The sequence below is a fragment of the Gallus gallus genome, chromosome 18 (genome assembly GCF_016699485.2).
Source record: "Gallus gallus isolate bGalGal1 chromosome 18, bGalGal1.mat.broiler.GRCg7b, whole genome shotgun sequence".
NCBI lineage: Eukaryota > Metazoa > Chordata > Aves > Galliformes > Phasianidae > Gallus > Gallus gallus.
In genome coordinates this window covers 1,892,046-1,909,760 of record NC_052549.1, presented here as the reverse complement: position 1 = coordinate 1,909,760, position 17,715 = coordinate 1,892,046, and the positions used below count along the sequence as shown (strand labels likewise).

Genomic DNA, 17,715 nt, shown 5'->3' with positions numbered 1-17,715 from the left:
GTGCACCTGGGCAGTAAATAGAAGTTTAGAAAGACTTCCATTGAAGGTGCAAAATCAAGAGGTCAGCAAGTATCTGATGTCGGAGTTGAGGTTTCCTGTGAAACCTTAGTTCATACAATCTTCATTTTCCAAATGAAATATCTGCACTGAGCACTGACTAGGACAGGGTAGCTCTGGGCGTTAATCTCTGCCATGTGGTGCTGACCTTGCTAAGGCAGCTGAATGGAGTGGCTGGTGGTGCCCTGAGTGATGCTGCCTGGGGCAAGAAGGGTGCAGGAGGGAATGCTGGGTTCTGCTGGTGTGAATCTGCCCTGGAGGAAGCTGAGTCAGTTAATCAGAGTCTTACAACACTACTTTGGTTTCTTGCTGCTTAAGGCTCCAACAGCTTCGACATGATATTTGGTAGTGCTGAGCACCTGCGAGCTGCTTCAGCCACAACCTGCACCATGTGCTTCCAGCCTGGGGCTGTGCTGGGAGGGGGGGCATTCCCAGCATTCCCATCCTCCCGGTGCTGCTGCATGGCCTCGTGGAGGTGCTCCCACCTGCCTTCCCCGCTCCCCTCACCTGTAAACCAGAAATGATTGCACCTGCCTTACCTTCCCCACAGAAGTGGTGTGATTAATTAGCATCTGATATATGCTTGCTAAATCCTATTACAAAATCCCCAGCGTCATCTGCAAAATCTGACCTGCCTGTTCCATGGCAATTCCTCCAAGTAATAAAACCTTGCAGACGCAGGTACTACTGCTCTCTGGCTCAGCTTAAACAGAGCCCACCCTACCTTCAGTGGGAGCCTGGAAACTGTTTGTGAGATCCAGATGAGCGCTAGAGGAAAGCCTGCATGGAAAATAACAGTTCCGTAATCAGCGCAGTATATGGATGGTGTGGGATATTAAAGAACAGGGCCATTCACTGCTTAATGAGGATTAAAATAACTCTTGAATAGCTGCCTTATTCCCTGAGCATCCTGTTCAATGAATGAGTCACAGGATTACAGTTGAAAAATAGGCTGGAACGGTGGAACAAAAACCTGACATAATGAATATCAAATTAAGGATTTGGGGGCAGCCTTTAATCTGGCATCTCCAGCCCCTTTAGTGACTGACATTCTGCCTTTATTCGTAGCTTATTTTTGGTTTTTGACTTGTGTGTCCCTTGTTAGAGTCCCTTTTTTGGGTGTCAGTTTGTTTGGGGATTGTCAGCCAGGTGCAGAACACTCTGCCAGCTGGATAACCATAGCATAAAGGTATCGAGTAATTAGTTATTGGCTAAGGTACGTGAAAGACAGCTGGGATTTAATGATTATTAGGCTTAGCATTCATATGCTCAGCACCTTGCTAAGGCACTATAGAGTCCTGGCTGGCTGGGAAGCCTTGTTTGGGAAGGGGCCATGGGTTCAGCCTCCCCAGTTCAATGTGATGGTCCCCAGTCCTTGGAGATGCCCTCTGCCCCCATCTCTGTCTGATCTGGACTAAAGGGTCAATGCTTCCTCTCCTCTCCCAGGTGCCCAGCTCAGATTTGCCTGACCAGCATGGCAGCAGTTAAAGGACATTGGCTGAAAGGTTCTCCTCCAGACCACAAACTGTGAAAAGCCCATGCTGGTGGGGACAGGCAGTGACAAGCTGGTAGCTTTGTGCCACAAGTATTTACATCCTTATCATCACCTCTTGGTCCGCTTCTTTCCTTGCCTTGAGGGTCTGCATCTCCTTCAGCTCCTGAAGCCTGAAGTCTTTTGTAGTATTTAAGTACTCTGGAAGATTAGGCTTGAAGGGGATTTTCATTTCATTAATGCAGACGCCGAACAGTTATCTTGTCATCTGAAAAATAAACTGTTTGCTACTCTTTCTTTTGCTGAAAATCTCAGCTGGAAAAAAAAAAGGGTTGAAGGTAGGCAAATGCTGAGGTTGCTGAAAAGACCAGAGGGGCAGAAGGCAAGAAAGTGTATTTCCTGGGGGAATAGCTCCTGTTGAGCCCATTTCTTTTGTCCTGTCAAATAAAGGTGGTAGAGCAGTTCCCAGTGCTTTAATAAATACTGCAAAACTAACACAAAATATGGCGTGACTTTCAGAACCATCGTATATCTGCACTATAGCTGGCATATATTAAAAATATCCTTCCTTTGCAGTTTTTATTAGGGAAGACAGGCTGGAAAATACAGCGTTTTCTTTCCATATTCTGACGCTTGCTATTTTTTCCATTATAGATCACAATAAATCTAGTTTTTATTAACAATAAACACATACAAAATCCCTGAGACTGAAAAAATACACCCTGGAGTAAGCTAAAACAAAGTACCAAAGGAAAGGTTAAGTCCTGACAGAAGGAAGATCCTTACTTCAGAGGATCTCCTGAATAAGAAGAGCAAAGGGAACTCTTCAGTGGATATTTAAAGTTTTCTTCATCACTGGCTCAGAGATTTGCACCTTGAAGCACAGAGTTCATTTTGTGTCCCCTGACCATGGGGAGATCCTCAGCAATACCTCAACAGATTGAGAAAGCCACCTCAGAGAAGAAGAGATGAATGGTTTCCATCCATCCATCCCACCCCAGAGCTGGCCCAGGTGCTCTGATTTCACTGCCCATCAGGGATGCCCACCTGATTTGCTCCAAGCACTTATGATGCCCATTGCCCAGAGGCATCAGAGAGGGTTTGTGTCCAGATGCCAAAGTTGCTCAAAGTTGCAGTAGCAGGACCAGAAAGCACTATGCACATTCAGTGGGAAAACTACAGCCTCGTGTTTTATTATCCACAGCAGAAGAGTTGTGTTTCTTAGACTCAGTCACTGGATGCCACAGCTGATACCAGGCTAAGTCTTTTCAAAAATGCACATGCATTCTCAGTGAAATCTGAGGGATTATTAAATGAGTGATCCCTCACCATCTGGAAACACTGGCTGGGGACACTGAAGAAAAGGATCTTGGGGAGGTCTGTTAAAGCAGGTTCTTAGAGGTGAATCCTACACAGAAGCATTAGAGCTTTAGGGGAGCTCAGACAGACTGACAGCCTGTCTGGTGGATGGCCCATCCTTGGAGGTGCCCAAGGCCAGGCTGGATGGAGCGCTGGGCAGCCTGAGCTGGTGGGGGCAAGCAGCCCAAGGCAGGGGTTGGCCTGGGGGAGCTTACAGCTTACAGGTCCCTTCCATCCCAAGCCATTCTGTGATTCTACAACTGCAGCACAAGGCTCACTTGAGCAAGGCAGCACAGCTATCTAGACAGGTCCTTGTCCCCTAGCACTTGCCAGTACCAGCAGATTTCTTCCTCCCCCTAAATGCTCCACCTCCCCCTCTCAGAGGGAATCAGCCTTTCCAGCCCCCCCTTTGGCCCATGCCACCCCTCACACAGCCGCCACCCCCATACAGACCCAGCATCCCACCCCTCCAACCCCACCTTCCCTTCTCCTGCCATAAGTTAACCCTCAGCCCCACGTGGGTTGCACTTCCCAGAGCAGCAGTTGGAGGATTCATGTGCAGACCACAGGCACAACCTGATGGGATGCAGCATTTCACTCTGTCCTAACTACATGAATCCATTTCCTTTGCAAAGAGACGTGAAGCCCTTAAGATCCCTATGTGGGAGCACAGGTTTCCTTCTCCCCGTAGAATGCAGCTTTCTTTCTGCTGGTTATTGTATCTGATAACTACTCCAGCTGTGCTCAGAAATTTTGCATTGTGGTCTGGCAATTCAGAGCTCTATGAATTCTTTATTTCTCTAATGCAGTTTCCTAGTAAATAGCTTTGAACTCAGATCCTTGTCTCTACAATAGCTGTGCTTCTGCCTAGCTGGCACTTCACAATTAACAGCATTATCTTGTTAAACCTGGAGAGGTGTAGGAAGGCTCACCCGTCATTTTAAAGCATTTTATTGCTTAGAAACTGTTTACAATAGGCTACAGAAGTTGTAAATGCGGACCAGTGCTGCATTCAGATGCCTGATTAGCTCAGCCATGTGAAAATGCCAATAATTCAGGATTCTATTTTGGACATCATTTCTTAAGCTGAAACCTGAAAGCACCTGGGAGTTTTCAAGAAAAAAGAAATGAAGGGAAGGAAAGGGAAGGAAAGGCAAAAAATAAGGAAAAGGATGAGATTTGGGGTGAAATGTAAAGCTGTATCACAAGGCTGTTGTTCCTATCCATGTTGTTATAATCACTGCCCTCAGTGAAGACACAACTTGCTCTGGGAGTTGCCAGACCCAGTCACTGCTCAAGCACTCCATGCCTAGAGAAGAGAGCCGATTTTTGTTTCCCTTCTGGAACAGTTAATGTGCTAAGGTTTTGTCAGCTACTGCTTTACGTGCTTACATTTCACACCCACAGGCATCTCCATCGGCACCGTGTAACCTATCATCTGTCAGCTCCTGTAGTGTGTGAGCTGCAAAGAGAACAAAGAATCTGCATCCTTGGGTTTTCAGCAAATTGATTTGAAAATTGTCTCTGCTATAGACAAGCTGGAGGTCCTTGCTGTCTGTAGCTACCCTGCTTGACTGCAACCCTACAACACCTGGCTGAAACCCACAGGAACTAGCATAGATACCATTGGCTACTATACAAAGCAGATGGAAGTATGGAGACCTCCTGAGGAAATATCTCCCTTTCTAAGGCTTTTGGGAGAGAAATGGCTGTATAGAAATTCAGTTGTGCTCAATGAAGTTACCAGCTGCAAATGTCAAGGAGAGGTCACCAGAAAATACAGCAGGCTCATTACTCACTACCTAGTTTGCACCTCTCATAAATAGATTTGATAACTTATAAATAAAGTAATAAATGATGGATAAAGTAATGGATAAAATACGGAATGGACACCAAGCTGAACATGATCCAGCAATGTATTCTTGTGGCAAAGAAGGCAACCAGCACCCTGAGCTGCATTAGAAGAAGCACTGACAGTAGGTTGAGGTGGGAGACCCTGCCCCTCTACCTAGATGTGTGGTGAGTGCTGGGCTCAGTGCTGGGCTCCCCAGTATAAGAGAGAGGGCTATCCTAGGGAGGCCCCAGAGTAGGACCACAAAGATGTTGGAGAGACTGAAACATCTGTTATATGGGAGGAGACTGATAGAGCTCAACTGTTCAGCCTGGAGAAGATAGGGCTCAGAGAGATCTGATCAGTGTGTCGATAGCTGATGGGGGAGATAAAGACAGTCAGACATTTTCCAGTGTTGCCTGGTAATAGTACAAGAGGCAATAATAACGAACTGAAAAACAAAAAGTGTCGATTAAACTTAAGAAAAAGCTTTCTTACTGTGAGGGTGGTTGAACGCTGGAAGAAGTCTCCATCCTTGGAGGTATTCAAAGCCCAAAGTTGGGCAGCTCGATCCAGCTTTGAGAAGGGAGTTGGGCTGGATGACCTCCAGAGGTGCCTCCAGCTTTGCGGTCCTGTGATTCTGTGAACTCAGTGACAGAAAACAAGCTGTAAGAGAAAAGCAGTTGTTCTCAGGGCACAGACAGCCCAGATTTACACTGTGTAAAACAGCTGCCTTTGCGACCCTACAAATTCTGCATAGAGTAGGCTGCCCCAAAGTTGTGTATCTGACTGTCTCAGCACCCCAGCAGCTGGCTGTAATGACTACACACCACTCAAATGGTTTATACCCAAAATACATTTCTGCCTGAGAGTGTTATGAACTGATTATCTGCCCAAGGAGGCTGTGGATGCCCCATCCCTGGAGGCATTCAAGGCCAGGCTGGATGTGGCTCTGGGCAGCCTGCTCTGGTGGTTGGCGACTCTGCACGTAGCAGGGGGTTAGAACTGGATGAGCATTGTGGTCCTTTTCAACCCAGGCCATTCTGTGATTCTATGATCACGATTGAAGTCTATAGATGATTATCGGCCCAGACCTTACCTCCATAGCTTTTTCAGAAGCACAAACTGTTTAGATTGTTTAAGACAATAGTCAGGTTGCTGATTGACAAGCCTCATGAGCTAGAAATATCTTTCTTTGGAGGAGTTTTCTAATAATAAATTGTTTTATTTCTCTGGCCAGAAAGTTTGAAAGATCTAATGGTTGCTGAAGACAGAGATGATTTGGTTGAGAACTAAAGTATATCGTGTTTCTGGTAAGAAAGACTAAAAATACTGCAGTTATTTCTTTTAAGTATTTGTCAGAATTAGCATCACATGAAGTCTTTTAAAGTCATATTACTAAAAACGTCTGAACTGCAGAACACGTTAAGACCTAATGCAGAAATTAGCGAATGGAATTCTGTGCTGTGCTTGCTGAATAATGGGCCAGAAGTGTCCCAGGTGATCCTAAACTTCTGACGATCCCTCCAGATTGTTAGGTGGATTCCAGAAATATTAAAGATTTTTCACATTAGAGGGCAATGGGACAGCTGAGAGGAATGGAAACTGAAACAAATGCACAGAAGTACGACTGCAGGATTTTGTGCTCGCTGAAAGCAGTGAGCAGCGGAAGATCAAAAGGGAAATTCTGCCCTGGTAGAGCTGTATGCCACTTAGCGGAGGGCACTTCGGTGCCTATATGAACCTGCCCTCACTTCAAGATTTGTTCTTTGTATATTGGTACCCAGGCTAATAACCTTCCTGACCTTCTTTGGTGGTATGTTTAACGAGTGCCTATATTCTAGATGGAGATGTAAGTTAAGCTTCCATGTTGGTTGAAGTCTAAATAAATAACCTCTGATTCTAGTCTTAAGTGTGCACAGACATTGAGCATACTGTGCAGAGAAATGAGTTTCCAACAGGAATAAAATAGCAGCCAATGTAGATGTCTCAAAAACAAATCATGTCAGGATTTCTTTTAATTGTTGTTGTTATTGACCATGTTCTGTGGCCAGGGAGAAATAGGTTGTCTTAGGGATCAAGACTTCTGCTAGGTTTTCAGTGGTTTCTGGAAAAGTAATGTGAGACTAACGTGAAGAACACAGTCCTAATGAACTTCTATGAGGTAGATGTCATACTGGCTAACAAACCACAAAAGGTGAGTAAATATGAGCAGAGAGATGAACGGATGTGGTTCTACATTTAGTCCTTTTGTTCATGGTGGAAAAGAGATTTCCTTATTAAATTTGCAGATGGTGTGAAGCTTGGATGACCGTGAGTCTATTAGAGAACGGTATTAGAATTTAAAATATTCTTTACAAATTGGAGAAATAGACTGAAAATAAATTGATTAAATGGAGAAAAATGCTACGTATTGGACTGAAACAGGAATACTAAAAAGCCTTTTGTACATTGAACAAATGAACGAGTAGCAGTCAGTTTGGAAAGCAGTAAGGAATCATAAAGGATCACAACCTTGCTGTGAACCCAGAAATATGGCCCAGGATGTATACTTGAGAGGGACCTAGGTCAACAGTGGAGCATGAAGGACACTGGAGTGAAAGCAATCAAAGATAAAGCAAACATTACAGGGAAACGTGGAGGAAATGACATCATTCAACTTGAGAAATAAGGGAACACACAGTAACAACTTTGTCACAAAGAACTATTGCAGAAAGAACAGGGATGTTCTCCGTGTCCCTGGCAGACAGGAAGAAGGAATTGTCCTAAAAAGCAAGATCTTATGGAACAGACCTCCTGGGGAAGAAGTGAAATATCAGAGAGAGGTTTTTCAGAATAGCAGACCTAACATCAGCTACGAGGTGTACGTTTCCTGAATCTTCTCACCACACTTTAATACAGTGCCCTAACCAGGCCAACAGATCTGGACAAAGACAGTTCATTCTTTATTGAAGGTTTTCTGGAAGCTAAGGATGGCAGAAGTTAATCAGCTGTCACTTGCCTAATGGTTTTTGCTACAGACAACAGTGTTTCCACCCAAAGGACGGTAGCTAATTACTGCTGCTGTTGACCATTGACCATACCATGACTACTGCCACTGACCATCCCTCCTCCTTTTCAGCTTGGTGCATTTATCTGTGAATACATCAGGTCATGTGGGATCCTCACCTCTCAGAGAGAACTCCACCCAGGTGCAGCTATTGAGCCTTCCTTCCTGCATTTATGAGGCTATTAATTTGATCCTTCCCTGTACTCATGTGATGTTGTTGTTGTGGATGGTTGTGGTCACAGTGAGAGAGTCTGCCTACCACATAGTGGGGGCTGATGTCCTGAAAGCTCCATGTTGGATGGAGAAGGCATGGAGCTGGGGCTCTGAGGTTCCCTCTGTCCCAGGAAGGTATCACTGACGCCTGCTAGTCCCTGCCTGGACATGATTCTTACCTTTGCAGACTACCCTAATTTGCAGGCTCAGCAGAAGGGGAGCAGTTTCTTATTATCGTGTTCTTCTTGCTTCTGGAATTTTAAGTGAACTGTATAACAGACTCTTCTGCTTTCTTAAGCATTTTCTTCTCCTTTCTTTAATCATGCTGAGATTTCCTGTGAATGCTGTGAGCTGTAATTATCATCTGCAGATCAGTGGGTTTGCTAAGCTGTTTCTTAAAGGGATCTTTTTTTTTTCTCTCTGTGAATTTCAGATGACCAAGAACAAAATTATAATCACCTGATACTAAACAGTGCCACCCAGACACCTACACATGGTAAGAGAAAACAGAGCAAAATTACACATGATGTAACTTTCCTCTGCCAGCCAGTAACATTTACTGGTATCAAAGTATGTTTAATGTTAATTGAATGGTTCCAATGGCAATGATGCATGAGTGATGGATTCCATTAGCATTAAACATAGGACCATATTTTTCATTAGTGCACACAATTAAATATGGCCCACTCTTGTATAACTTTAATCATCATCCTTGTGTTTCCCCCTGTCTGGTTGTTCCCTTCTCACTTCCACATCAGCTGTCAGATTTAACCATACAGAGCAGTAAAAATGATAACCAAAGAAAGGCCCATCTTGTTGGCCAAGCCACTCAACTCATAGTGCTGCTTGAGCACGTTTTTCAGATAGGTTAGAAGGACACTGAACATGGGGTAAGGGCTTTTAAGCTGATGTGATTTTGGCATTAATGGCCAGTATGTGGTCAGAGTTGGGGATCACAGATAACTCCAAGCTATCCAACCCATACTTGCATGGGTCTGGCTGGGACAATGTACTGAAGCCGCTGATTTACTGCACAGTGTCCTTTGAGTTTCTTGTATGCGTGGTAGATAAGGACTGTGAAGAAATCTAGGACTCCCCCTGCCCACTTTTCATAACCAGAAATACCCCATACTGGACAATTTCTGATGTTTGCTTTCCCACTCCTTTATTTTACTGTGGGAATGTGGATGTTTCCCCACCCCTAGGAACTTATGAAACCCAGAGCACCTGTCATGTCACTGCACCCACAGCAAGAGGGACTGTCACTGAGCTATCCTCATGGCCTCAGAAGTGACACCTCAGGAGATGTGTGGGGCAGCCTATCTCCACCATATCTCCTGTCCATCTGAGAGCAGCCTTTCCAGAGATCCTCCAAAGCTCCCCTTGCTTTGGTTTTCAACGCAAACAGCTTCAGATGTGTTAAGTCTCCTTCTGACACTGCTCTTGCTGAGCTTCATAAAACCACGATTTTCATGTATTAGATCTGTATATGGTTTAACATACTTAGTGACACCTTTCTCTCCAGCCCGTCCTCTTGACCTAGTAAACTGATGAATGCCCTTCATCAATCTTCAGCCACTTTCAAGAATTCAGCTGCCCATCAGAGATATTCCTTCATTGTCCTCCTACTTTCCACTGGAAATATTTTAACCTGGAGTTGTGCCTTTGCTTCCCCTATGGCCAGAAGCCCTGCCCTTCTTCCTCCTCTGCCTGAGCTCCTTCCTTGCTTTGACTTTGTCAGCCCAAGACGAGCAGTCACCTTTGGGCAGCACATCCCTCCCTGCACTGCAGCAATCACAGACCACCAGCAGAACCCCCTGCATCTTCCTGGCTCCAACCAGACCTGAACCAGTCACTGATCCCCCATCTCTGTGCAAGCAGCCCAATCTCTGAATGCACCCCCATTTGCTGTGCTTTCTTTCCTCTTCACCTGGTGCCTTGTCTCAATCTCCTCCTCGTTCCTCCCTTTACCCTTTGAATGTGAGATACTCCTCCAGTACTCATTGCTGGAACCCCGCTCTTGCTGAGGAACCAATAAGTGATGACATCTCATCCTAACATGTATTGGTTCTCTCCTCTTGTTGCTCTAAACTGACGTGTTTGTTACAGTTCTTGTTCTGGCATTTGTTTTTAACTCTGTAACTTCACCTTGACAAATATTCTGGAACTGATTTTTTGTGAAAGTTGTGTGTACTTCTCTAAGAACTTCCACATTTTGCTATAAAAAAATGGTGGGAGAGCAATTTGCCCTTGGAGAAGTCTCCTCCAAGCTTTGGTGTTTCCCCTTCCTATGGGCTGGGTTAGGCTGCTGCTCAGCCTGCAAGTTACTTTCTGCTGTAAGGATAGGTTTTTTTCCATCTCCCAAAGAACCCAGTGGTAATATAGGAGTGTTTATTGAATGTGCATTGACAGCCTCAAACTCTCTCCAAAACACTTTGTTTTTTCTTTCAATAATGTATTACTTTAATAAGAATCCTAAAAGGATTGGAATTGTATTTCGTTCTCTCTGCCTCCTCCTACTTGCTCCTCACATCCCCAGCATGCCAGGTTCCCAGAGCTGCCCCGCCAGACCCAGGTGAGCCCACCTTACCTGCATATGTGCAGAAGTGTTAAGGCAGTTCCATCTCTAGAACCCAACTGCATTCAGTAATTCAAACTAACAGCATGTGCTCAAACAGTTAAACTTCCCTCTGGACCTGACAGATACCTTTGTTTTTTATCGGCTTGACAGAGAAAATCAAAACAGACATATTCATGGTCTTGGGTTAGAAACTTTTGCTTTTGTTCTACACTACTGTTATCTGAAGATTTTGGTTGAACAAGGCAACTTGGATGATCTGACTACAAATAACAGTATGATTTGGAGTTATCTTTTGTTCCTGAGTTATCTGTGTGGTCATGGCCACTTTTCATTTAAGATATAGGAGTGCTGCTGCTGATGAGCCACTGCTTGGTGAGTTTAAAGAGGCATTTGGACTTCTCAAATAAGGGATCAAAAGAGCATTCAGTATTCATAATTTATTGCTGAAATTCTGAGATAGTTCAGCAAAGCCACAGATCTAATTTAATTCTCTTCCCGGGTAGGACATGGCATACATTTTTCTGTGTGATTATGCAGATCTGTAGGTGGACATGAGCTGTCTCTTTGAGCACTGCATTTTTGAGCTCTGCCCCTCAGCCTTCCTCGCACCCACCACAAAGGGACACCTGCAACAAGCAAAGGGAAAGAAACCAGTGCAAGGCTCAGGACGTGCCCTGCACCACACATGGCCCAAGTTCACTCTTTGCTGAAGCAAAAAGACAGAGAACAGTTCTCAAGCTACCAGCAGACTGCAAGCAGGGCAGAGGATGTAGGTGGCATGCCACTAAGTGAACAGTCTTGTTAACATGGAAAGACATTTCAACACGAGCAGACAGAAAATCCCTCCTGTGTGTGGAGGAGCTCCCCACAGCCTCCCCAGGGGCTGCCTCACCCAGCAGGGATACAGTTTACCTGGTTTATGTGAAGGAGAGGGCAGGTTGTTGCAAACTGGAGTATGCCTGTAAGGACAAAAGCTCAGAGGCTCTGTGCTGATGATCTCTCTCCCACCTCCCATCATCCTAGCAATGTTATCATTCCTTACTTTCTCCTCCTATTCCTATTTCAGTGACCGTCCAAAGTCGTGTAACTGTGGGAATAAGCAGAGAGGTTCTCCACAACCCAGCTGTGGTAGATGTGGGGCCCAGGGCTCTGCAGGGGTCCTCCTCACTGAGGAGGGAGGACAGTCAAGCCCCCAATGCTTGCCTTTCCCTACATCGTACAGCTAGTCCTTTGTAAATGCAGAGCAAGAAGCACCAGATCATCAGTATCCCCAAAGGTTTTGGGAATCATAACAAGCTCTCAGCATGCAGGAGTGACCCAGATGTGCTGTTGTACCGGAGCAGTTATTCCGCCCAACAGCATTTTGGAAGCAACCTGCAGTACTCCCATTAAACACAGTTTTGCTCGTCTGGCACAGTATGAAGATGGCCAATCATTTCCATGAACTGATATTATCTGGTGGCCTATGTCCTGCTGCCTGCAGATGCCACTGTGATGAGCCCTCTGTGAATACAGGTAATGTCAATCAGTTCCATATCCAAGCACTCTGTTTTATTACTATGGCAGATTTCTTTCCTGTAAAGAAACAAATTGAAAGAGGATGAAGTCAACCCGTAACCACAAGGCTCAAGAAAAAAAAAAAACAACAAAACAGACTGGACTTGAGTTATCTGAGATGCTCAGGTTCAGCATCAGTTTCCCAGAGCTAAAAACCAAGATCCTCTGGTTTAACTTGCCTTGGGTTGCAGCACACATTTCCTCAGTGCAAGGGTATGCCCAGTGCAGTGGGCTGTGCAGCCACGTGATTACACTGAATGCTTCCGATGCAGGAAAGAATAACTACTCATTAATGATGAGATCGTGTATAATCTGTTCTGCCAGGCTGCTATCATTTAATTAGCCTAGTGCTGGTAGCACAGCCAACACAGGGTGAGAAGAACGTCTTCCTTTTCCTGCTGCCTGGCTGGAATGGAGGGTGCACAGAGAGGTGGCATGTATTTATCCTGTTGTGGATAACAGGACATGCTGGAGAAGGCAATTTCAAGTGAAGATCAAGAGCAATGACCACAGGGCTGTTGAAGGCCCAGAGTTCAGCAGCATGTCTTCCAGTGTCCTGCCTCTGTAAGAAGGCTGTTGATTTTCTCGTGGTGAGGGTCTGCTTGTGTACCTAATTCACTTCTAGGGCACTGAACGTCCCATTACAGAGGACCTATAGTCCTACATTCTGCTTCAGTAACCCTCAGACCTCAGTTCCACTGAAATCAGAAGTTTGGTCGTGGTTTCCTTAAATCTAGTCTTTAATTTTACAGATTTTAGCTCCAGATGAAGAATTCTACAATTGTCTGTGGAAACACAGAGATTTTGTATGTAAAAGGTGAATATAGTGCTCAAATACTTCTTTCTAGATGCGAAACTAAGTTTTCCGGGTGAAATGCAAATACACCTTTTGACACCAGTTTAGCTGCTCGGTTTTTATACAAAATAAGCACACACAAAAAACATTATAAAAAATCTTAAAATATGAAAAAAATAGAAACTAAAGTACAGAACTGAGGCAGTAACACGCTGACTGCTCCGGCTCAGTTTCAGTAAAGCTTATTACTTTATTTTTTACTGCTACTTAAGTTTAATCCCATTATATTTACTGCATATTTAATTATGCTAAACCACTAAGAGCCTCGTATAAACATTTTTTTATTTCCATATAAATAACAAGGAAATTGCCAAATAATATAGTTAGTAGGAAGTTCATATCATAATTCTTATCTTAGCTCATTGCCTTTGATGATCATCTCAAAAATGCTTGGTAAAACATAAGGAACAAATGGCTTCACTTCAAATTTTGAATCTGGTCAAGTGTTTTTCCACAGATAACGTCTGAGTTTGCTCTTGTGGAGGTAAATTCAGTTTTGTAGCCATACCCACGTGAACTTTGGACAAATTTGAATGTATGTGAGCATCCTCCCTCCCTCCCTCCCTCCCTTCCTTCCTTCCTTCCTTCCTTCCTTCCTTCCTTCCTTCCCTTCCTTCCCTTCCTTCCCTTCCTTCCCTTCCTTCCCTTCCTTCCCTTCCTTCCCTTCCTTCCTTCCCTTTCTTCATTTCAGACATTCAGGGCATTCCTTCCCACACAGTAACAAGACTTTGGGGGATATATTGCTAAAATAATTCTTGCATCAATTTTCTAACATCAGACCCGAAGCTTCAATGTGGGACAATCCCAGAGGATATGAAAATGATTCCCTGTACTGTCGCATCTCCTTCAACAATTTGTTGAGAGTTCTGTATCTATTGTGTTTAAGACACTGTTTACAAAATCATAACAATTAAGGACTGTTTAAATTAGATTTATCCCCAGTAGTAATATATGTGAGGAAATTAGAAGATAATCAGATCTCTGGAATATAACCTACAGAACCAGTAGACACATTATGTTACAACGTTCTTTCTGCAGAGCAGCAGATCTTTAATGAAAGTGGGGGAGAGATGAGCCAGGTGATCTGGGAGCACCAGACAGCACAGTGCCAACTTTCTGATGCATTCCAGTCACCATATGTAACGGAGATGTCAGTGGCAATCAATGCTTCAACCACCTTATGCACAACTTTTGCTAATCAAACTGCACAGAGATTGGTGCACTACACAAATACAAGGGCAGACTGACGCCCTTTGGTGAATGTGGATTGTCATTTACCTATCTTTACCCAAAATTTTGCTAGTAATATCCTACATTGATGTCCTACACCCTCCACACAGGGGACACATTGGTTTGCTGAGGTCATGGGTGCACGTAAGGGATGCAAGCAGCCTCTGTTAGTGTGTGCTGAGCTCCAGGGGCTTCAATGGCAACTGTCTTTGTATTTAGCACTGAAGTAACTGGTCTTTCTATTTAGTCTATTCTAAATACTCAGTGATCAAAGGAACCACTGTTTTCATGGCTTTGGTACGGAGGGGCTGAGCATGGAGCCCTCAGCTTGCAGGTGGAGGTTGTTAGGACACCCATTGCATGGCCCACCATATCCCAGAACCCAGGTGAGCACCATGTCTCCACTCTTCCTTATGGGAAGAACCTGAGAAGCTGCTCTCTGTGACAACACCATTGTAAGCACAGGGCCATGTGTGCTCAGAAGCATCTTCATGCCAATACTGATACGATTCAGCTACGCCATTTGTGCTGTGTGCATTTATTGTAGGGGCATCATCTTGCAGTGTGCCGGTGTAGTTCACTTTGTTTCTTTAACACCTCGTTACTCTTCAATGAGGCCTAAAAGACCTCCTCCAAAAGTCATCCTGATACGCAGAGGTATTTCATTCTCCACTAACTGAATGTAAAATCCCACACCTCCAACTCCTACAAACGAGGGCAGCTACCCACTGGGGAGCTGCTGATTTACACCGCAGCAGCTGAGCTGGAAATGTTTGACACTGTGTGAGATTCTTTGTGAGAGATGTAAACATGATTAATAACGGTGTTTTTTAACGAGAAGAAAAGAAAGATGTTTGAAAACACAGGTAGTTCCACCTCCTTACCCCTCCTCTAAAGTGCACACCAGTTATTTGCCTGCTGTAGCAGTGTGGCACTCCCAGGATGGCTCAGGATGGCTCAGGAGGTACCAAACACCAACTGATGCAGGCAGATTTTCCTGGGGAATGTGTCCCTCTGTATGAGGTTGCATCAGAATTGGAGAAGACTGTATCTGAGCCTTCAAGTGGCTGAGCAGAAGGCGGTGCTGGGGGAGCAGCGCGTGCTGTGACAGAGGGCTGAGGCTGTGACGAGCTGAAGCTGAGCAGCAGAAGGCTTTGGATGTATCAGCTTCTTCTAGGTGACATTGTTTGCTTTCCCCGGGTGAATGTTTTAAAGGCATCTGCTGAAATATGTTGAGAAATTCGCACAACATATGTGCAGGCTCATATGCAAATATGGAGCACATCGTTTTTGCCACTTGAGCTTTGTTTAAAACTTTGCCATAAATTCACTTTTTTTGTTGCTTTGTTTTGTTTTGTTTTTCCTCCTGGTTATCATTTGCTCCTCTCCTTGTCGTCAAAAGGTTCTGTGCCTCGTGTAAACACACTTAGAGACAGAAAACTGCTGTTAAAGAACAAGCTGCTTTGTGGGGACTTCGGGTCTGCTTTCCACAACACAAACTTCCAGCTTTGAAAACCCTGAGCCTGCTTCTCAGCCCTGAGTGCTGGAAGTGGAACAAGGCTCTCACTCAACAGGGAGAGCTTTTCCTTCCTTTATAGATCATAAAGCCATTGGGTGTGTGCATAACACAGAGGAATGAATCCACAATTGCAGAGGGAGGAGCTGCAGCCCCTGAAATCCACGCAGGTGGATCCATGCTCAGCAAAGAGGAAGTGCTGCAGGGCTGAGCCCTCTCCTGCTGAATTAAAAAGAGAGATGCTTTCAGAATCTTAAGATGTTGCGTTGGTTGTAAAAAGGTATCGTTGCTTTGATGCTATAGCAAGGAGAATTTAGAAACCAGAAGAGGCTGCTGGGTGATGTCCCCATCTCTGTAGTGTGTGCTGTGCGCTGCGATAGCTTAATTTCCTCCTTGCTCCTCTACAGATAGCTTTGCAAATTGTGCCCAGGAAGCATGGTGCGTCAGAGGGGCATAAACTGGCACAGGGCTGCAGGATGGAGGTGAGGCAACTGACTTTCAAAGGCAATTGCAGTGAGCATAGCACATCCTCTGTTTTCCAGTGGACATTTGCCATTGCCCAGAATGTAGAGCTGAACTGGAATGAGTGGCAATGCTGGGGAATGGAGCAACCTCAGCTGCCATGCAGGAAATGGAGAGATCTTTTTATTTACACCTCGTTAATTAATTAGGTCTAGCACCTTCCATAGAAGCCAAATAAACACCACAAAGGAAAAAGGGAGACCAGGGAAAGGTGTGACTCAAATTTGGTGTAGAAGCAAAGAGTTACGGCTGAATTAGTCTCAGAATTTAAATTGCAGAAGAGGTTTCTCCTTTCTAGCACCTCTCAGTTCTCCAGTGTTGCCCTCAGACTATATTACACAGAAGACATCTGAAGCCATCTTGGTCATTTCAGGTACCCCTTATTTTGCTCAACAATAGGTAGTGAATTTCAAGGTGACTTCTCATTTGCCAAAATATTGATGGTCTGTTCCTGACTGGCTGGATGGAAGAAGCAGTGCGAAGATGCAGTGATTCTGCAGAAGCCCATTGGATAAATGTGTGGCACTTTATTTCACACTCTCCATGCAAGTAGTCAGTTAATGCTCCTGCTTCGGCACTGAACACAGCTCCATGCATATAACCGGGCTTATTTCAGCTCATCCAAACCTCCATGCAGAATGGAGATTAGATACAGGTTCTAGCTGAAAGATTTGCAAAGAGATGTTACCCAAGGGTCCTTGCCCTACAAGCACAAGTAGGAGTGGGCACATCGTTTCAATGCTGATAGAGTCTCTGTTTACTGGATAATATCTAATCAATTGTTTCCACCTCCCTGATGATGTGATGCACTTCCTAATCCTGCAGTCAGTCTATTAGACATGGGTTGAAGTCATCAGCAGGAAAATAACACTCTCAGAGAAATGATACATTAGCTATAAGCTCACTTGGGGTTATGTTCTTTTTTCCAAGCAATAACTATTCCAGGAGTGTAGAGACATACGTAACCAGGAGGGAAGAAGCTTTTATTAACCAAGGCGGTTATTGCATTGTAAAGAGGAAATTTTTGCCTTTGCTAAATTCTGTTGGAAAGTGCCTTGTATTTTCTCAGAATGAGGATCAAAATGATGCTCTGGCAGAGAACTGGGCTTTTCCTTTTTGTTCAGGTGGCTGTCGCTGGCTGCCAGCTGTTGAGCCCAGAAGTGAGCATGCATGTGCTTGATAAGTGCCATGGCAGAGACATCTCCTTACCCCTCACCTTTTTGTGCTCCCCATACAGGATGTGGTGCCCTGTGCTGGGTCAGGTGGGAAAAAGCCACTCCTCTACTCACAGTCAAAACCCCACAGATAGATACTGAGGAAGAATGCCCCAGTATGATGCTCTGCAGGAGGCTTCCTTGTGTGGAGGAGTGCATGGAGTCAGTGACAACAGGGGCAGGAAGGAATGAGTTTGGGGTTTGTTTGACATGGTGGTTGTCATTCAAGTACCTAAGC

At 44.7% G+C, this 17,715-nt stretch overlaps 1 protein-coding gene across 3 annotated transcripts in view; it reads left to right on the top strand.

The window, feature by feature from the left end:
- Window positions 1-17,715, top strand: part of SHISA6 (shisa family member 6) — a 222,315-nt gene that overhangs the window by 187,392 nt on the left and 17,208 nt on the right. For 2 of the 3 annotated variants that reach the window (XM_015295241.3, XM_025141680.2), the window contains exon 4: window positions 8,435-8,497. The exons of the other annotated variant lie outside the window; for it this stretch is intronic. In XM_015295241.3, the coding sequence (XP_015150727.2) occupies window positions 8,435-8,497 (63 nt within the window). The remainder of the gene's footprint in view (window positions 1-8,434; window positions 8,498-17,715) is intronic. 3 annotated transcript variants of the gene reach the window in all.